The following is an 18,489-nucleotide window of genomic DNA, read 5'->3' as shown; positions in this document are numbered from 1 at the left end:
GGGGAGCTGCTGATTCGCAGCGTTAACTGCATTGCTGCTATACATACAATCATTTATCTATATGTTGTCCTTTATGATGTCATCTAATAAAATGTATTATTATCATATATGTGTGTTTCTGTTTTTTTGGTAATATTGAGTATATTTCCACACATAGCTCTTCATCTTTTTGATGATTGTTTCGGTTATAATATACTAACCGTGATGCAAATACTACAAGCGTGTATATCACCTTGTATTCTGCAAAACGTCTGACAGAAAATCTAACCTGTTGTGCAGGAAATACGTGTTGCTGTAAAAACTCCTTCACTTGCTTCAAAACCCGTTGCCCTTTGGCACTAAGCAGGAACAGCTCCCCCGGAGAGTTAGGCAACTCAACAGCTGATTGTTCTCTGGAAAATATTATAAAGAGCTAATTATATTGACAAATGAAACAATGTAACATCATGTAGGTTCCTAGAGGAAGAGAGACATCTGCTAATGTCGCCTATTAGAATGGGCTTCCTATGAGTCAATGTTTAAAGGGGTTGTCCCATTAAGACAACTTATGCCCTATCCTGTGGATAGGGTATAAGTAAATAATTGGTGGGGGGTCTGACCGCTGAGACCCCCGTCAATCATGAGAACAGGGTACTGTGCTCCTCTTCTGCCTGGAGCAGTAGACACACATGCTTGTCCGCTCCATCATTCATCTATATGGAATTGCCGGAGATAGCCAAATACAAACGCTGGAAACTAAAAGCAATGTAATATTAACAAATGCCATTAGGCCAAGTTCAGAGTAGGAAGGGGCATATATGACAAGCTCTCGAGTGGGTGCAGCCGCACACACTATTTAATCACCGGGACAGCACCCTACAGATTACAATATATTGGTTACAGGGTCCCGTTAACTTGGTTGCCCTTGTAAAATACATCCAACATCTAGCACCACTAAAGACATGTGCGGGAGTAAAGCTTATTCATGAGCTGGGATTTTCTTATCAGGTATGGCAAGTCGAAGAAAGCTCCCACAATATGAATACAAGCGCCCTTAGCTAAAACTTACGGTACTAGGGCAGCATTACATTGCTGTCAGCTCGACTGTAGAAAACTCAGCGTACACAATTTATAGCATGCAAGAAAACGTGAACGTCTTACCTTTTGGCGAGTCTTAATCCATTTTCAGCCAAAGGTTGAACCATGTCAGCAAATATGCTAGCATTCTCTCCACTGGAATTTCCAAGAAGGAACCTTGCATGAATTCCCTGAAAAACAAACATTTCAGACAAACTACAACAAAGATGGGATATGTGAATTTTGTTACAGAAGGGAAAAGAACAGCTCCTCCTCTAAGCGATTGTAGTGGAAATGTGGGGCCACCTGTATCTGTAGGAACCCTGCTTTTCAAGAAGTTAGCCCATGAAAAAATAGTTTTCAGAATACCTTTGTAATTGCATGTAATTAAAAATTCTGTATAGCCACCATTTATTCAATAAATGTATCTGCATAACTTCACCTGCTGTTTGTTCTTTTTCTTATTTCTAGGTTCACCTCTCTTAGGTGGACGCACATGCTCAGTTCCATCTTTCCACTGCCTCCTGAGCTGTGACATGGAGAGAGATACAGCAGAAAGGACACACCCCCTGAGCTGCAGCAGAAAGGGCCACCCCCTGAGCTGCCAGTTTAATGTAAACCTAGCAGAGAAGGGGCAAGAATGAATGGGGAGATCTCTGGATTCATGTGAAGTACAGGGCTGGTTCTAGTTTTGTTAGAAAGACACCATCATGTACTTTCTCGGCCGCGCCCTCATTATGTTTATTGACAGGGCCAGGTAGTGTTCACGTCATTCTGCCTGGCCCTGTCAATCAACATGACGAGGGCGCAGCCAGCGGAGGGAAAACAGAGCCTCTATTAGTAGTGGCAACACCCCTATTGCTCCTAGAGACTCATTTACATAAAATAAAGTTCCTTTTTCACTAAGGCACCTAGAAAGAAGGGACAAAGACTTAGCTTCAACTGACATTAGCACATGTCTAAACTCAGCCAGTTTAATAATGATGTTCCTGATGACAAAGGCCCTTTAATATCTTTTAAATGTTGTGCCTCCCAGTCGATCATTTGTATACTGCCTCTGTGCTCTGAAAGCTTGAATGCCATGACGAAGGACAACATGTGTTCTTCTGAAATGCATGGCATGTGAATCTGCACTTTATGGATCACCACAAGTGACCACCACAATAAAGAATGGTTTTTATCGAGACACGGTGCTGGATTTCTCGTATCAGCTCTGAAAGCTTGCAGACCTTTATTGAATGATCACTGCTATAATACTTTTTTTTTTTACATAAAAGTATTTAACATCACATTGGACTAACAGAGGAAGGACACAACATAGAGTCCGATGACTAAATGCTCCAGAATTATATCATGTGGAATACAAACAATTTAGTAAAACATATCAGGAGAGGTGACAGGTCCTGGTCAGATATCTGAACAGTTATATGTAGACAGGGACAATAAAAGCAGGCGAGGACAGCAATCCCACAGTGCAGCACAAAATACTGCTGCTCCCGCTGACGTTTTCAACTGTGAGGATAGCGATACAGTCGAATTCAGGACACCTGCAGCCATTGGCCAGGTGTATAAGGACCCGATGGTCCCAGCATTAATTAATGCTGAGAGCATCTGATCATTATGTACCCAGCTGGAGGCTGTGAAGAGGGCTCGGGTGGTCCCCTGGGCATTGGCCCACCAAAATATTTCCCTGTAGGGTCTATGGCCAGTCCACCCCTGCCGATCAAATGGTAAAATGAGTCAATTGGCACTCGGTTAACAAGCGTTAACACCGGCCACTCGATGAATGATACTATGCTCATCTGTCCCCCATGCAGTTACCATTATGTAGGCAGCACATCCCAACACAGGGACAAAACGTGCTCACATACAACCAGCTGACCAACAGGCGTTTGCACATTTGTTGGCTGATTGCTGCGATGTTTACACTGGTCAATGATGATGAGAGTGGGACTAAAAGAGAAGTTAAATAAAGTTTATGAAAAAAAATAATAATAATTCACATTTATAAAATATATTTTCCATGAAAAGTAATTTTTTCTTTTGGCAAAAGAATATAAAAAAAATTTCAGATACAGTGGGGGAAATAATTATTTGAACCCTCACTGATTTTGTAAGTTTGTCCAATGACAAAGAAATGAAAAGTCTCAGAACAGTATCATTTCAATGGTAGGTTTATTGTAACAGTGGCAGATAGCACATCAAAAGGAAAATCGAAAAAATAACTTTAAATAAAAGATAGCAACTGATTTGCATTTCATTGAGTGAAATAAGTATTTGAACCCTCTAACAAAAAAAGACTTAATACTTGGTGGAAAAACCCTGGTTTGCAAGCACAGAGGTCAAACGTTTCTTGTAATTGATGACCAAGTTTGCGCACATTTTAGGAGGAATGTTGGTCCACTCCTCTTTGCAGATCATCTCTAAATCCCTAAGGTTTCGAGGCTGTCTCTGTGCAACTCTGAGCTTGAGCTCCCTCCATAGGTTTTCGATTGGATTAAGGTCCGGAGACTGACTAGGCCACTCCATGACCTTAATGTGCTTCTTCTTGAGCCACTCCTTTGTTGCCTTTGCTGTATGTTTTGGGTCATTGTCGTGCTGGAACACCCATCCACGACCCATTTTCAGTTTCCTGGCAGAGGGAAGGAGGTTGTCGCTCAGGATTTCACGATACATGGCTCCGTCCATTTTCCCGTTTATGCGAATAAGTTGTCCTGTGCCCTTAGCAGAAAAACACCCCCAAAGCAAAATGTTTCCACCCCCATGCTTGACGGTGGGGACGGTGTTTTGGGGGTCATAGGCAGCATTTTTCTTCCTCCAAACACAGCGAGTTGAGTTAATGCCAAAGAGCTCTATTTTGGTCTCATCAGACCACAGCACCTTCTCCCAGTCACTCTCTGAATCATTCAGGTGTTCATTGGCAAACTTCAGACGGGCCTGCACATGTGCCTTCCTGAGCAGGGGGACCTTGCGAGCCCTGCAGGATTTTAATCCATTGCGGTGTAATGTGTTTCCAATGGTTTTCTTGGTGACTGTGGTCCCTGATAATTTGAGGTCATTAACTAACTCCTCCCGTGTAGTTCTAGGATGCTTTTTCACCTTTCTCAGAACCATTGACACCCCACGAGGTGAGATCTTGCGTGGAGCCCCAGAGCGAGGTCGATTGATGGTCATTTTGTGCTCCTTCCATTTTCGAACAATCGCACCAACAGTTGTCACCTTCTCTCCCAGCTTCTTGCTAATGGTTTTGTAGCCCATTCCAGCCTTGTGCAGGTCTACAATTTTGTCTCTGACATCCTTGGACAGCTCTTTGGTCTTTCCCATGTTGGAGAGTTTGGAGTCTGCTTGATTGATTGATTCTGTGGACAGGTGTCTTTTATACAGGTGACTAGTTAAGACAGGTGTCCTTAATGAGGGTGACTAATTGAGTAGAAGTGTCTAACCACTCTGTGGGAGCCAGAACTCTTAATGGTTGGTAGGGGTTCAAATACTTATTTCACTCAATGAAATGCAAATCAGTTGCTATCTTTTATTTAAAGTTATTTTTTCGATTTTCCTTTTGATGTGCTATCTGCCACTGTTACAATAAACCTACCATTGAAATGATACTGTTCTGAGACTTTTCATTTCTTTGTCATTGGACAAACTTACAAAATCAGTGAGGGGTCAAATAATTATTTCCCCCACTGTATATGGCATCACTTGAACTGAAAAGACCTGTAAAAAAAAAATATGTTAGTTAAGCCCTTTATTACCAAGCAATATCCCATTTCAATTTCATTACTCCCTGCTTTCCTAGAGCCATAACATTTTTATTTTTCTGGTCACATACACGTATGAGGGTCTTTTTTTTTTTGCAGGATAAGCTGTACCATCATTTATTGTTCCAAATGATGTAGTGGGAAGCTGGAAAAAATTAAAATGCTTCAAATTTTGAAAGGAAAATGCGATGCCAACAAAGTTTTACGAGTTTCGTTTTTCACGCGTTCCCTATGCAGTAAAAATGATATGGTCACTCCATTCTCCAGGTCAGTACGATTACAACAATATCTTGTGCTTTAATACTTAAAAAAGAAATAAAATCTTGTATTTTTTATTTGCATAACCATATTCTGACAACTTTTTTATGTTTACATCTATGGAGGCGTGAGAGTGCTCATTTTCTACAGGGTGATCTGTAGTTTTTATTGACACCTTTTTGGAGTCTATATAACTTTTTATTACGCGTCCAATTTGTACAGGATGCAGAACTGTAAATGATCTTTATTTTTTAATTGTTCTATGGGAGATTCGCTATCTTCCTATGAAGCCCTGTCAAAGGCAACACTCTATAGAAACTATTGCTGTGGTAGCTTTGGATCCTTCAGAGGGACTGAGACTACCACAGAGAAGAAATGGCTCCCCAGATCACCACGTGAGTGAGCCGTTCAACAGCGCAGTGCTTGTGGGGAAAAGCCTCTCAGATGCTATGCCGAGGTGTGAAATGCCTGCAATCGCCGTTATTGCCAATCACAAAAATTAGCTTCGGCAACTGGCAGCTATGGCACCCACTTAGCTCCTGAGCAGGTGTAACATTTAAAGACCCTACTTCTGCTGGATATGGTCACACGGGAAATGGTAAACAACGGAGAAAAGAAAACAAAAAAAAAAAAACACTATATAGTTATGGAATGCAGTGCCTTGTTTTAAGCAAAACTAGACATATTTGGTATCACTGAAATCGTACTCACCAATATAATAGGGGTGACATGTTACTTATGCTGCAAGGTGGATGGCACAAAGGTTATAACTCAAAAATACAATGTTATAAAGTTGCTGGGAGCTAATCTGCTGTACGCTGACACAACCACTACACACAGAGCCTTCTGCTTCCAACTCTGTCCACAGTTTGGTTCCTAGCACCAGCAGCTGCCAAAAACAGCTGATTGGTGGGGGTGCCAGGCATCCAACACTGATGACCTATCCAGCAAATAGGTGATCAATATCCAAAAGCGGGAAAAATTATTATTCAACACACAAGAAAAATTGTTACGCGTTTCGGACCATTTTAGTGGGGGTCCTTCTTCATGACCAAAGTATGTAGAGTGTAGTATATTACATATAAAGAACGGTCCTTACCTGTAATATCCCAGCAAGCTTAAAAAAAGTCAAAGCAAGAAAAAAATTCCAGTCATGCACTTGTGATGATATTCCTCGACAGCGACTATAAATATTTATCAGATCCTCAAATGCAGGCATTCCTTGAAGAAGAAGAAGAAAAGATACGCTTTTGCAATGTTGAAAATGTATTACAGAAAATGATGTTGTAAAGTTCCCAGGGTGCTGTCCCTGCTGCTCCCACACAGACCCTGCCCAGTTCCAAGGGTGCTGTCCCTGCTGCTCCCACACAGACCCTGCCCAGTTCCCAGGGTGCTGTCCCTGCTGCTCCAACACAGACCCTGCCCAGTTCCCAGGGTGCTGTCCCTGCTGCTCCCACACAGACCCTGCCCAGTTCCCAGGGTGCTGTCCCTGCTGCTCCAACACAGACCCTGCCCAGTTCCCAGGGTGCTGTCCCTGCTGCTCCAACACAGACCCTGCCCAGTTCCCAGGGTGCTGTCCCTGCTGCTCCCACACAGACCCTGCCCAGTTCCCCACCCCTCTCTGCTGCCTGGTCCAGCAATGGCATTCTCACACAGGGCATGTGGCTGTTGCAGTCAATCTGCTGTGGTCACATACCACTGTCTCGTTATGTCCATTCCTACTTACTGAAAAAAAAAAACTAAAAAGTGATCAAAAATTGCTACCAGTGAAAACTCATTCTGCAAAAAAATAAAAATAAAAATATATATAAGCCATCGCACAGCTTCATCGTTATGTTAAAATAAAAATGTTAGGGGTCTTTGAATGTGATAATGCAAATACAATTTTTTTTAAAAGTAGTTTTCATTGTGAAAAAAACATTAAAAAGCTATATAAAGTTAATCTTGGCATAATATTACTGACCCACATAATTAAGTTAGCATTTCACTTATGCCGCACAGTGAACACCATAAAACCCCAAAATATCAATATGGCTTTGTCTACAAAAACAAACAAACGTTATGGTTTCTGAAATGGAGAAATGAAAAAAAAGATCACATTCATAAATGAGAAAACCATGGTTGCTTTCTAAAAACAGCACCACACACACTGTGTGTACTATTGCAGCTTAAAGTACTTTCACACTAGCGTTCGGGGCTCCGCTTGAGAGTTCCGTTTGAAGGCTCTCACAAGCAGCCCTGAACGGATCCGTCCAGCCCTAATGCATTCTGAGTGGATGCGGATCCGCTCAGAATGCATCAGTCTGGCAGCGTTCAGCCTCCGCTCCGCTCAGCAAGCGGACACCTGAACGCAGCTTGCAGCGCTCGGGTGTCCGCCTGGCCGTGCGGAGGCAAACGGATCCGTCCAGACTTACAATGTAAGTCAATGGGGACGGATCCGTTTGAAGTTGACACAATATGGCTCAATTTTCAAACGGATCCGTCCCCCATTGACTTTCAATGTAAAGTCAAAACGGATCCGTTTGCATCATCATGAACAAAAAAAAAAAAAAAAATTTTTTTTTTTTTTTTTTGTTCATGGTAATGCAAACGGATCCGTTCTGAACGGATCTAAGCGTTTGCATTATAGGTGCGGATCCGTCTGTGCAGATACCAGACGGATCCGCACCTAACGCAGGTGTGAAAGTAGCCTTAGCCGCATTTAATTGACAAGAACTACAAAACCAGAGACAATCGAAGGACTGGAGCGGAGCTGTTTCTTGAAGAAAGCAACCATCTTTTTGTAATCCTGAGCAGGCCCTTTATAATATAAAATCCATACAGACAGCTACAGAAGTTAAAAAAACTCAAAGGGGTTTTCCACCTTTAACTCCATTTGTGGTTATTTAAGAATGTGGTCCAGAGCTTGGTTCAAGCATTAGAGCGGTGCTTCAGGTCACCGGCCTGTAAACTTCCAGACGTGCTTCTTCACATCACTGCTAGAGCATGCTGCCACTGAGGCCAGTGAAAAGCTGCAGCGATGCAGGTGACCCCGTCCAGAAGTTTACAGGTCAGGGACTAAAAACATTGCTGAATGGAGCAGGAGGTTAGTGCACATCTTATTTTTCAAGGACTACATATTGGGGGCCTAATTGAAAATGGGGTTAAAACAGGAAAACCCCTTAAAAAAGGGGGAGGCCACTGGGGGACCAATGAACACTCCAATGATGTCAGGGTAATAAAGGTTCGCTGCAGTCTGAGGGGTAGCTGGGTACGATGCCTTCTGCAGGTTGGTAGCTCAAGCTTTTACTTATTTTTACATTGCAGACTTATCTGCTGGTCTATATGAGGTATTATCGTTATATATAGAGTGGTCTGTTTCTGATTTAAGTTTTTTTAGCCATATTGTCTTTATATACTTTATGTTTGGGCTTGTGGTTCTTTATTATTAATATTATTAATAAAGTGAAGTAATGATTCATTCAGATTCCCTTCTTTCTCCTGTAGGAACTTTTCTGGGCTCGTGATAGCCCTGGAAGCAGGGGCATAGCTATTGGCTCATGGGCCCTGGTGCAAGAGTTCACCTTGGGGCCCCCCTTTCCTCAGTGCTTTGTGGCCAGGGGCAGGAAGCACAAGGCCTTCGTGCTGCCCGAGGCAAAAATTTAAACGCCACCCCCTTGAGCCAGAGGTGTAACTTGACCAGCATAAACTTTCTATAATACTGGTGTCTTCTTATGCACCACAACAGTCTTTGGGTCCCCTCAGGCTCCTGGGCCCGGTAGAGACTGCTACCTCTGCACCCCCTATAGCTACGCCCCTACCTGGAAGCTTGCAGTAGAATAACATGACTGAGCCAGGATAATGGGGGTTATCCAACAAAAAGTATTTATCACCTATTCACAAAGCACTGCTTACGTCGGCCCTGCAGAAGTTAATGGTGCAGCGGACCAACATGCAGACTGCTGAGGGGACCCTTCATAGGGGGCCCCAGTTGTTGGGACTCCTTGTGAAATTATATTTATCTCCTATCCTTCCAGAAGGTGATCGATAATTTTCATAGGATAAACCCTTTAATAAGACGCAAATTTATGTCATGTCTGTCTTTACTACAAATACTCACCTTCAACATCTGCAAAGGATTTGCTACTAGTGCTTCCAAGGAACTGCACACCTCGAGGCCAAAAATAAGGTGAAGCACAGTAAGCCAGATCAGACATAGGATGCCCAATAGTGGAGAGTTCCCAATCAAGCACAGCAATTACACGGGCCTGAAGAGAATCGGTAAATGTTAGCTTGCTAGGACACCAGATTTACATTTACATTATACACAGATGTATTCAGAATTTGTCTTCGTATTGCAGATCTGTAAGGACACCCCTGGACACACAAAATCCGGAAATGCAATGAAAGATGCTTTGTTGCATCCAGATAAATACACAGTTTTTTTTCCAGCAGACTACTGTAAAGATGCTGGACTAAACAGTACACATCTAACAAAACGGTACCAAATGCCCAATACTATACACAGCAACCAGTTCTTATAACAGATTTAAGGCACAAAGGCCATCAGGACCTGTAAAAAGATCTATACTTGCCTGCTCTAAAGTTGTCTTCACCGGACTTCAGGTCCCCACCTGTCAACTTCTGCACGGACTCGGTCACAGCTGAGGCCAGACATTGACTGCAGCGGCACACGCAATCTCATCTGTGTGGATGTTGACTGGCGGGATACAGAAGTCAGTAAAGATAGCCTGGGAGCCATAGAGCATTGGGGAGCATGTAAGTAAAGATCCCTTCACAGGTAAATTAAAATATACAAATCCTGGAAACCCCTTTAAGGGTTATCTGGTTATGTTTAGAACAGGGCTTTATTTAGATAGTGGGGGTCCAACTCTTAGCATCCCCCCAATTAGCGGTTTAAAGAAGCTGCGGTGCTCCGGCAAGACCCACATCCCTTTCACTGTTACCTGGTACAGCTCAATACTTCTAGTAGTGAAATTACTGTTTGCTAAAACTTTGCCCATTTAAGTGAAGGAGACTGAGCTGCAATACAAGGTGCAGTCACCACGAAATGTAATGAGTTGTGCCTGGTAAACAATGAAGAGGACATGGTGCTCATTGGAGTGCTGTGGCCTCTACAAACAAAAAAGGGGTGCCAAGGGTTGGACCCCCACTGATTTATAGCAGGATATCAATTTAAAAGAACTGGATAAACCCTTTAAATTTAATAAAGCAAGACTACCTCAGTTTGATGGAAAATAATATTATCAATCCTGAAATCTCCATGGATCAGAGTCTCTTCATTGTCGTTGCTTGGCACATTGCTGATTAACCAGTCTGCCAGTTGGTTCATTGCGGGTACATCTCTATGTGCAGCCCTTTCATATTGCTTCTTCCATGTATTAACCTGTCAATTCCATAGATAATAATAATAATATACAGAATTTAAACAAGGAGATAATATGAAATCAAAATATCGCAAACAGTATAAGACCGGTAAAATGACATGTAAAGCACAGACACATTAGTTAAAGGCTTAGATTTAACCCCTTAAGGATCGGCCTCATTTTCACCTTACGGACCAGGCCATTTTTTGCAAATCTGACCAGTGTCACTTTATGTGTGAATAACTTTAAAACGCTTTTTGCTTATCCAGGCCATTCTGAGATAGTTTTTTCGTCACATATTGTACTTCATGACACTGGTAAAATGGAGTCAAAAATTTTTTTTTTTTAATTTATACAAAATACCAAATTTACCCCAAATTTGGAAAAATTTGCAATTTTCCAAGTTTCAATTTCTCTATTTCTATAATACATAGCAATAACTCCAAAAATAGTTATTACTTTACATTCCCCATATGTCTACTTCATGTTTGGATCATTTTGGGAATGCCATTTTATTTTTTGGGGACATTACAAGGCTTAGAAATTTAGAAGCAAATCTTGAAATTTTTCAGAAAATTTCCAAAACCCACTGTTTCAGGACCAGTTCAGGTCTGAAGTCACTTTTATGAGGCTTACATAATAGAAACCACCCAAAAATGACCCCAATTTTAGAAACTACACCCCTCAAGGTAGTAAAAACCGATTTTACAAACGTCGTTAACCCTTTAGGTGTTCCACAAGAATTAATGGAAAATTGAGATGAAATTTCAGAATTTCACTTTTTGGGAGATTTTCTATTTTAATCATTTTTTCCCGCTAATAAATCAAGTATTAACAGCCAAACTAAACAATATTTATTGACCTGATTCTGTAGTTTATAGAAACACCCCATATGTGGTCGTAAACTGCTGAACGGGCACACGGCAGGGCGCAAAAGGAAAGGAATGCCATACGGTTTTTGGAGGGCAGATTTCACTGGGATAATTTTAACTTGCCATGTCACATTTGAAGACCCCCTGATGCACCCCTAGAGTAGAAACTCCAAAAAAGTGACCCCATTTTGGAAACTATGGGATAAGGTTTCAGGTCGGTTGGTACTATTTTAGGGTACAGATGATTTTTGGTTGCTCTATATTACACTTTTTGTGAGGCAAGGTAACAAGAAATAGCTGTTTTGGCATTGTTTTTATTTTTTGTTATTTACAACGTTCATCTGACAGGTTAGATCAGGGATGGGCAAACTGCAGCTCTCCAGCTGTTGTAAAACTACAACTCCCAGTATGCCCAGTCTACCTACAGCTATCAGCCTACATCAGGGCATGATGGGATGTGTAGTTTTACAACATCTGGAGAGCCACAGTTTGCCCATCACTGGGTTAGATCATGAGCTATTTTTATAGAGCAGGTTGTTATGGACGCGACAATACCAAATATTGCTGTTTGTTTCAGTTTTATATAATAAAGGATTTTTGAAAAACATTATTTTTTTGTGTCTCCATAATCTGAAAGCCATAGTTTTTTTTTATTTTTTGGGCGACTGTCTTATATAGGGGCTCATTTTCTTCGATATGAGATGACGGTTTGATTGGTACTATTTAAGGGTGCATATGACTTTTTGATCGCTTGGTATTACACTTTTTGTGATGTAAGGTGACCAAAAAATTGCTTTTTTGACACTGTTTTATTTTGTATTTTTTTATGGTGTTCACCTGAGGAGCTAGGTCATGTAATATTTTTATAGAGAAGGTTTTTACCGACGCGGTGATACCCAATATGTCTACTTTTTTATTATATAATTTTTGAAACAAAAATAAATAAATCATGTTTTAGTGTCTCAATAATCTTAAAGCCATATTTTTTTTTTTTTTTTGGACGATTGTCCTATGTAGGGGCTCATTTTTTGCGGGATGAGGTGATGGTTAGAGTGCTACTATTTTGGGGGGCGACCTTTTTGATCGCTTAGTGTTGCACTTTTAGTGATGTAAGGTGACAAAAATTGCCTTTTTTTTCACAGTTTTTATTTTTTATTTTTTTATGGTGTCTATCAGACGTGGTGGATCATGTGATATATTTATAGAGCCGGTCGTTACGGACGCGGCAATATCTAATATGTGCGTGTTTAAAAAAAAATATATATATTATAAAATTAGGGGAAAGGGGCGTTTTTCCTTTTTTTAACTTGAAACAATTTTTTTTTATTGAAAAACACTTTTTTTTTTTACTTTTTTTAATTTTTAAACTTTAGTTCTGTCCCACTCTGGAACTTGAACTTTTGGGGGTCTGATCCCCTCTGCAATGCATTACAATACATCTATATTGTAATGCATTGCCTGTTAGTGTATGACACTGAGTCATACACTAACAGGTTGCCTAAGAGACCTAGCCTGAGGCTGGATCTCCTCGGCTCCCGTAGAAGGCATGTCCCGATGCTGTGCAAGGCATTGGGCAGCCTCTGCACCGCATCGGGCTGTCTTCTCACCCATCGGGTCCCCGCCACAGCAGCGCGGGGACTCGATGGGCTCCCTCAACCACAAACAACTTCTACGTCGCGATTTGCACCGCGGCATAGAAGGGGTTAATCCGCAGCGATCGCGGATACGGGGGGGGGGGGAATCACAGGACCCCCCTCGGCATTGTCACAGGGTGCCTGCTGAATGATTTCAGCAGGCACCTCGTTCCGATCACCGCCCGACGGAAATACACAGGGCATACCTGTACGCCTGTGTCCTTAAGGACTCGGACATCAGGGTGTACAGGTACGCCCTGTGTCCGTAAGAGGTTAAGGGCACCTGTTGGCAGATTTGTACCTTTCACACTGACTGGCCTGTTGTATGTGGACCTGGCAGCAGAAGGATCTCAGTTGGTCCCATGTTTATATGTGCCCGCATTGCTAAGAGAAATTATGTTTTAATATATGCAAATAAGCCTATAGGAGCAAGGGGCCGTTACCATTACACCTAGAGGCTCCGCTCTCTGCAACTGCCAAGCCCTCTGCACTTTAACTGACAGGGCCAAGCAGTGTAAACGTCATCACGCCTGGCCCTTTAAAGTGTCCAACAGTCAAGAGATGGGGGCACTGCTGTGCGGTTGAGTAAAAGTTTAAGGTGGAGCTGCATGAAGATATTGTGCTGCTGATTTAGGTCATAACTGCAAACAGCCTCCATGTTTTTACATATAGCATAACTTGTCTTTGATAATTAGATAATTACAGGCATTAGAAATAATATTCACATTACCTGCCTCTGGCAATATCCTTTCCCTTTGCCATACCCAGTAAGATTTAATGTACGTATGTCAAATGAATGGAGCTGGGCAAGAGTTTCAGTGAGGGCGACATACAAGGCTGATCTTTCCGCAGGCCTGACATCTGGCAGTGAGACATCTCGGAATATACGTCCCTGAAAAAGCGAGACAGCCAGCCAGTAAAATATGAAAACACATAGGGCAACTATTACAGATATCACTGATGTACATGGAGATATAGAAAAAAGGATGACACTAATTGCATCAAATGCTGGAAAACATATTAAAAGGGGTTAAGACGCTGTTTTCTCTTCACAGGGGAATAGAAAAAATGAGAAGAACACTAGCTTTAACCCCTTCCCAACATGTGACGTACTATTAAGTCACATGTCAGGTCTTTAAAGATGGCGCCCGCTCCCATAGCAACCCGGTGCCTGTTGTTTCCTACAGCAGACACCAGTGGCTAATGTCCGTGACTGGCGGTAATGCCGATCTCAGACATTTAACCCCTCAGATGCCATGATCAGACCTGACAATGTCATCTGAGCGCGCTGAAAACCGGAAGCACATTCTTTTGGTTATACTATGGCTCCCCCATGCGGCGATCGGAGGAGCCGGAGCTTGTGTGCAGCAGCCCCTGTAATAGGGCTCCATAGGAAAGTAGTAAAATCATCATAGACTCCAATGCAAGCGGATGATAATGATAATAGCAATCAAATGGTTGATTGTTAAAGTTCCCTATGGGAACTATAAAAAAAAAAGTGTAAAACAAAAAATTCATAGTTTTTACAAATAAAATAAATAAATAAATAAAAAAAAAAAAAGTTCCAATCACCCCCCTTTCCCCAAAATGAAAAATAAAAAAAAGGTCAATTAAAAATACACATCATGGGTATTGCAGAGTGTGTAAATGCTCAAACTATCAAAATTTGAAAGGGACACTGACAGGCCCAATAAGCATATTTAGCTACATATATGACTGCACAGGTCTTCTAAAGTGTATTAAAATCATATAAGTATACCCCCTGTCCAAGACCTGGTAGAATCGTCTTCTTTCCGCCCAAGGGGCGGCGTTTCAGCTTGACTTCTGCCCAGCCAGCCGCCCCCAACCGCCGTTTTAAAGCGCCGCCGAGCTCATCAATATTCACTTCGCTGGGCGGCTGCTGCTGTCCCCGACTTTACAAGATTCGGCGCATGCCCAATACAAAGCTATGGGCATCGGACATTTCATCTTCAGCGCATGCGCCCGGCACCCTCACTGGCCGGGATCACATCGCGCCTGCGTCCACTCTGCTTCTTAGAGGCCGCTTCAGCCTCTGCGTTCTGCGCCTGCGCCGGGCACTCTTCAGAGCAGTCGGGGACAGCAGAAGCCGCCCAGCGAAGTGAATATTGATGAGCTGGGCGGCGCGTCAAAACGGCGGTTGGGGGCGGCTAGCTGGGCGCAAGTGAAGCTGAAACGCCGCCCCTTGGGCAGAAAGAAGACGATTCTACCAGGTTATAAAACATCAGTTTACTGTATTTATAAGGTGGACAGGGGGTATACTTATATGATTTTAATACACTTTAGAAGACCTGTGCAGTCATATATGTAGCTAAATATGCTTATTGGGCCTGTCAGTGTCCCTTTAAAGTATTAATCCCATACGGAAAAAGGTGAAATGAAAAAAAAAAAAAAAAAAAAAAAAGGGCCAAAATGGCCGATTTTCCATTTTTTGGTTGCTTCTCCTCCCAAAAAATAAATACAAAGTGATCAAAAAGCCGTAAACGCCCCACAGTGGTATCAATAAAAAGTACACATAGCCCAGCAAAAAATGAGCTCTCATACAGCTCCACACAAATATCTACAAAAAAGTTATAGGTGTCAGAATGTGACAGCAAAAAAAAACAAAAAAAACGCAAGGAAAAGTATACATATGTGGTATCGCCGGATTCGTACTGATCACCAGTCAGTTTTACCGCATAATGAACGCTGTAAAAAATAAAAATAAATAAACTTAAAACTGTGGCAAAATTGCAGTTTTTTTTTCCAATTCCACCACCTTTGGAATTTTTTTCCCCACTTCCCACTAAATTCTATGCAATATTAAATGTTGGTGTTAGCCCTCATACGACTATGTGAACAGAAAAATCAAAAAGTAATGGCTCTGGGAAGGCGGGGAGCGAAAAAACGAAAAGGGTTAAAGAGATCCAGCAGACTGATCTGGCATTGCCAGACGCTACCTGAATGCCCGCCTGTCCCATTAACTATAATGGGGTCTGGTGGAGATCTGGCGACAACCCAGCAGATATGGAGATTCTCTGCATATTTGCCAGGTTGTGGCTGGATCTTTGGCAGCCTCCATTACAGTTAATGGGGCCGGCAGGGATCAGGTAACGCCCGGCAATGCTGGATCAGTCTGCTGGATCTCTTTAAAGCTAGTGTGAAACTAGCCTTATCACCTCGCTTTGAACAGTGGTAGAGCCTTATCTTACTAGATATAGTAGAGTCAAAAGTGCTAATTGTAGCCGAGCTAAGAAACTGCCGTTTGGGTCTCTCATCTAGCAGCCTCCTCCACTCTCCACAGACTTCCATGTTAAAAGCAGTAAAGAGCAATGCAGCCTGGTTAAACCAGACAGAAGCCTTTTTTCTTTAATAAAATTAATGACAAAGTGTCTTATATCCACATGCACAACTCAAGTTTTTTTTTTTTCATAATTGGAGGTACAATTTAAATCAGGAATACATAAAACTAACCTGGACGTGATCCATCACATAAAATTCAGTACCAATAATGGTCACGTCCGTGCAGTAAAGTAAAGGCCTTGGTACAGGAAATCCATTGGAAAATAAAGCCTTCTGTACCTCATATTCTCTTTCAATCTAAGGAAAAATACAAGAGGTTATTAGATGGTGTTACATGCTACAAGAAAAGGAGTCTGGAGAAGGAGCAGAATAAAAGTACTGCCAAGAGGGTACTTTAATCACAAGTTTAGTTGTGACACAGCAGAGCTGGAACCAATTTGTTTCGGTTAAAGGGGTTATCTGAGCCTGGAAATGCCCCCCATATACCAGAGACCCTCACATTGATTCTACTCACCTGGCTCACCGTGCCACTCCTGTTCCATGACACGGCCTTTGCTGCTTTTCCCCGTGAGAGGATGAAAATATCTGATGTTGGGGGAGCAGCCAATGGCAGACGGTGACGAGGACGAGCCCTCCCCTCTTCCCCATGACACTGGTTGTTTTCATCTGCTTACAGGGAGAAGCAGCGGGGGCCGTGCAGGGACCAGGAGCAGAGGCAGAGAGCAGGCAGCCAATTAAGTAGAATCAGTGTGAGGGGCCCGGGTGTATGGGGGGGGGGGGGGGGGAACATTTCCAGGCTCGGATAAACCCTTTAAGATTGTTAAGGTTAGAGGTTCCCTCTAAAATAAAATAACCACATGCTCCTGAAAACCCCAATGCTGAAAGATGATGTGGAGGAACCCAGCAGCAGATGTTTGAAGGATTACACAGTTCATCTTTAAAATGGGCTGTAATGGACATTCATGACACGTCCTCCGATAGTCGTGAGTCACGGGATTTATAATACAGTCCTGATCAAAAGTTTAAGACCACTTGAAAAATGGCAAAAAATCATATTTAGCATGGCTGGATCTTAACAAGGTTCCAAGTAGAGCTTCAACATGCAACAAGAAATGGGAGTGAGACAAAACATTTTTTGAGCATTCAATTTAATGAAAACAATGAATAAACTGAAACAGGCTGTTTTTCAGCTGATCAAAAAAAAACTAAACCCCCCCAAAACAGAAATCCAACTTCCAAATATGAACTCAGTAATGAGTAGCTCCGCCATTATTGTTTATCACTTCAAAAATTTGTTTTGGCATGCTTGATGCAAGCGTTTCCATGAGGTGAGTGGGAACATTTCTCCAAGTGGTGAAGACGGCCGCACGAAGGCCATCTACTGTCTGGAACTGTTGTCCATTTTTGTAAACTTCCCTTGCCATCCATCCCCAAAGGTTCTCAATTGGATTTAGATCAGGGGAACACGCAGGATGGGCCAAAAGAGTGATGTTATTCTCCTGGAAGAAGTCCCTTGTCCTGCGGGCATTGTGTACAGTAGCGTTGTCCTGTTGAAAAACCCAGTCGTTACCACACAGACGAGGGCCCTCAGTCATGAGGAATGCTCTCTGCAACATCTGGACATAGCCAGCGGCCGTTTGACGCCCCTGCACTTCCTGAAGCTCCATTGTTCCACTGAAGGAAAAAGCTGTTGTTTTTGAAGCCCTTCAGTCTCAGATGCCGTCTGATGGTTATGGGGCTGCAGTCAGCACCAATAAGGGCCTTAAATTGGGTCAAGGATGGAGTCTTGACGGACAGCCAATTGGATTCTCCGGCTCAGTGCTGATTAAATTATTTTGGTTCTTCCACTTGACTTTTTTGTTCCATAACCCTCAGGATCATTTAAGAAATTCCAAATGACTGCCTTACTGCGTCCCACCTCAGCAGCGATGGCGCGCTGTGAGAGACCCTGCTTATGCAGTTCAGCAACCCGACAACGTTCAAAAAGGGAGTTTTTTTGCCTTTGCCATCAAGTGTGACTACCTGACAGAATATGACAATGAATCCACATCTTTGCACAGATTTCGCCTTTCAAAGGCATGTGGTCCTAAAATTTTGATCAGCTGAAAAACAGCCTGTTTCAGTTTATTCGTTGTTTTCATTAAATTGAATGTTCAAAAAATGTTTTGTCTCACTCTCATTTCTTCTTGTTGCATGTTGAAGCTCTACTTGGAACCTTGTTAAGATCCAACAATGTAAAATA

At 42.3% G+C, this 18,489-nt stretch overlaps 2 protein-coding genes across 3 annotated transcripts in view; one reads left to right on the top strand and one right to left on the bottom strand.

The window, feature by feature from the left end:
* ACKR4 (atypical chemokine receptor 4) overlaps window positions 1-8,393 on the top strand; it is a 42,670-nt gene extending 34,277 nt beyond the window's left edge. For both annotated transcript variants that reach the window (XM_040433277.1, XM_040433278.1), the window contains one exon: window positions 8,382-8,393. The gene's annotated coding sequence lies outside the window, so the exon portion shown is untranslated. The remainder of the gene's footprint in view (window positions 1-8,381) is intronic.
* ACAD11 (acyl-CoA dehydrogenase family member 11) overlaps window positions 1-18,489 on the bottom strand; it is a 101,760-nt gene that overhangs the window by 65,708 nt on the left and 17,563 nt on the right. The window contains exons 3-9 of the mRNA XM_040433274.1: window positions 16,419-16,544; window positions 13,678-13,839; window positions 10,297-10,461; window positions 9,175-9,322; window positions 6,175-6,296; window positions 1,141-1,247; window positions 269-392 (exon numbers count right to left, since the gene is read on the bottom strand). Of these exons, the coding sequence (XP_040289208.1) occupies window positions 269-392; window positions 1,141-1,247; window positions 6,175-6,296; window positions 9,175-9,322; window positions 10,297-10,461; window positions 13,678-13,839; window positions 16,419-16,544 (954 nt within the window). The remainder of the gene's footprint in view (window positions 1-268; window positions 393-1,140; window positions 1,248-6,174; window positions 6,297-9,174; window positions 9,323-10,296; window positions 10,462-13,677; window positions 13,840-16,418; window positions 16,545-18,489) is intronic.

This window comes from Bufo bufo, chromosome 5 (genome assembly GCF_905171765.1).
Source record: "Bufo bufo chromosome 5, aBufBuf1.1, whole genome shotgun sequence".
Lineage (NCBI taxonomy): Eukaryota > Metazoa > Chordata > Amphibia > Anura > Bufonidae > Bufo > Bufo bufo.
The sequence above is the reverse complement of the archived record's forward strand: the minus strand, read 5'-3'. Positions and strand labels throughout refer to the sequence as shown.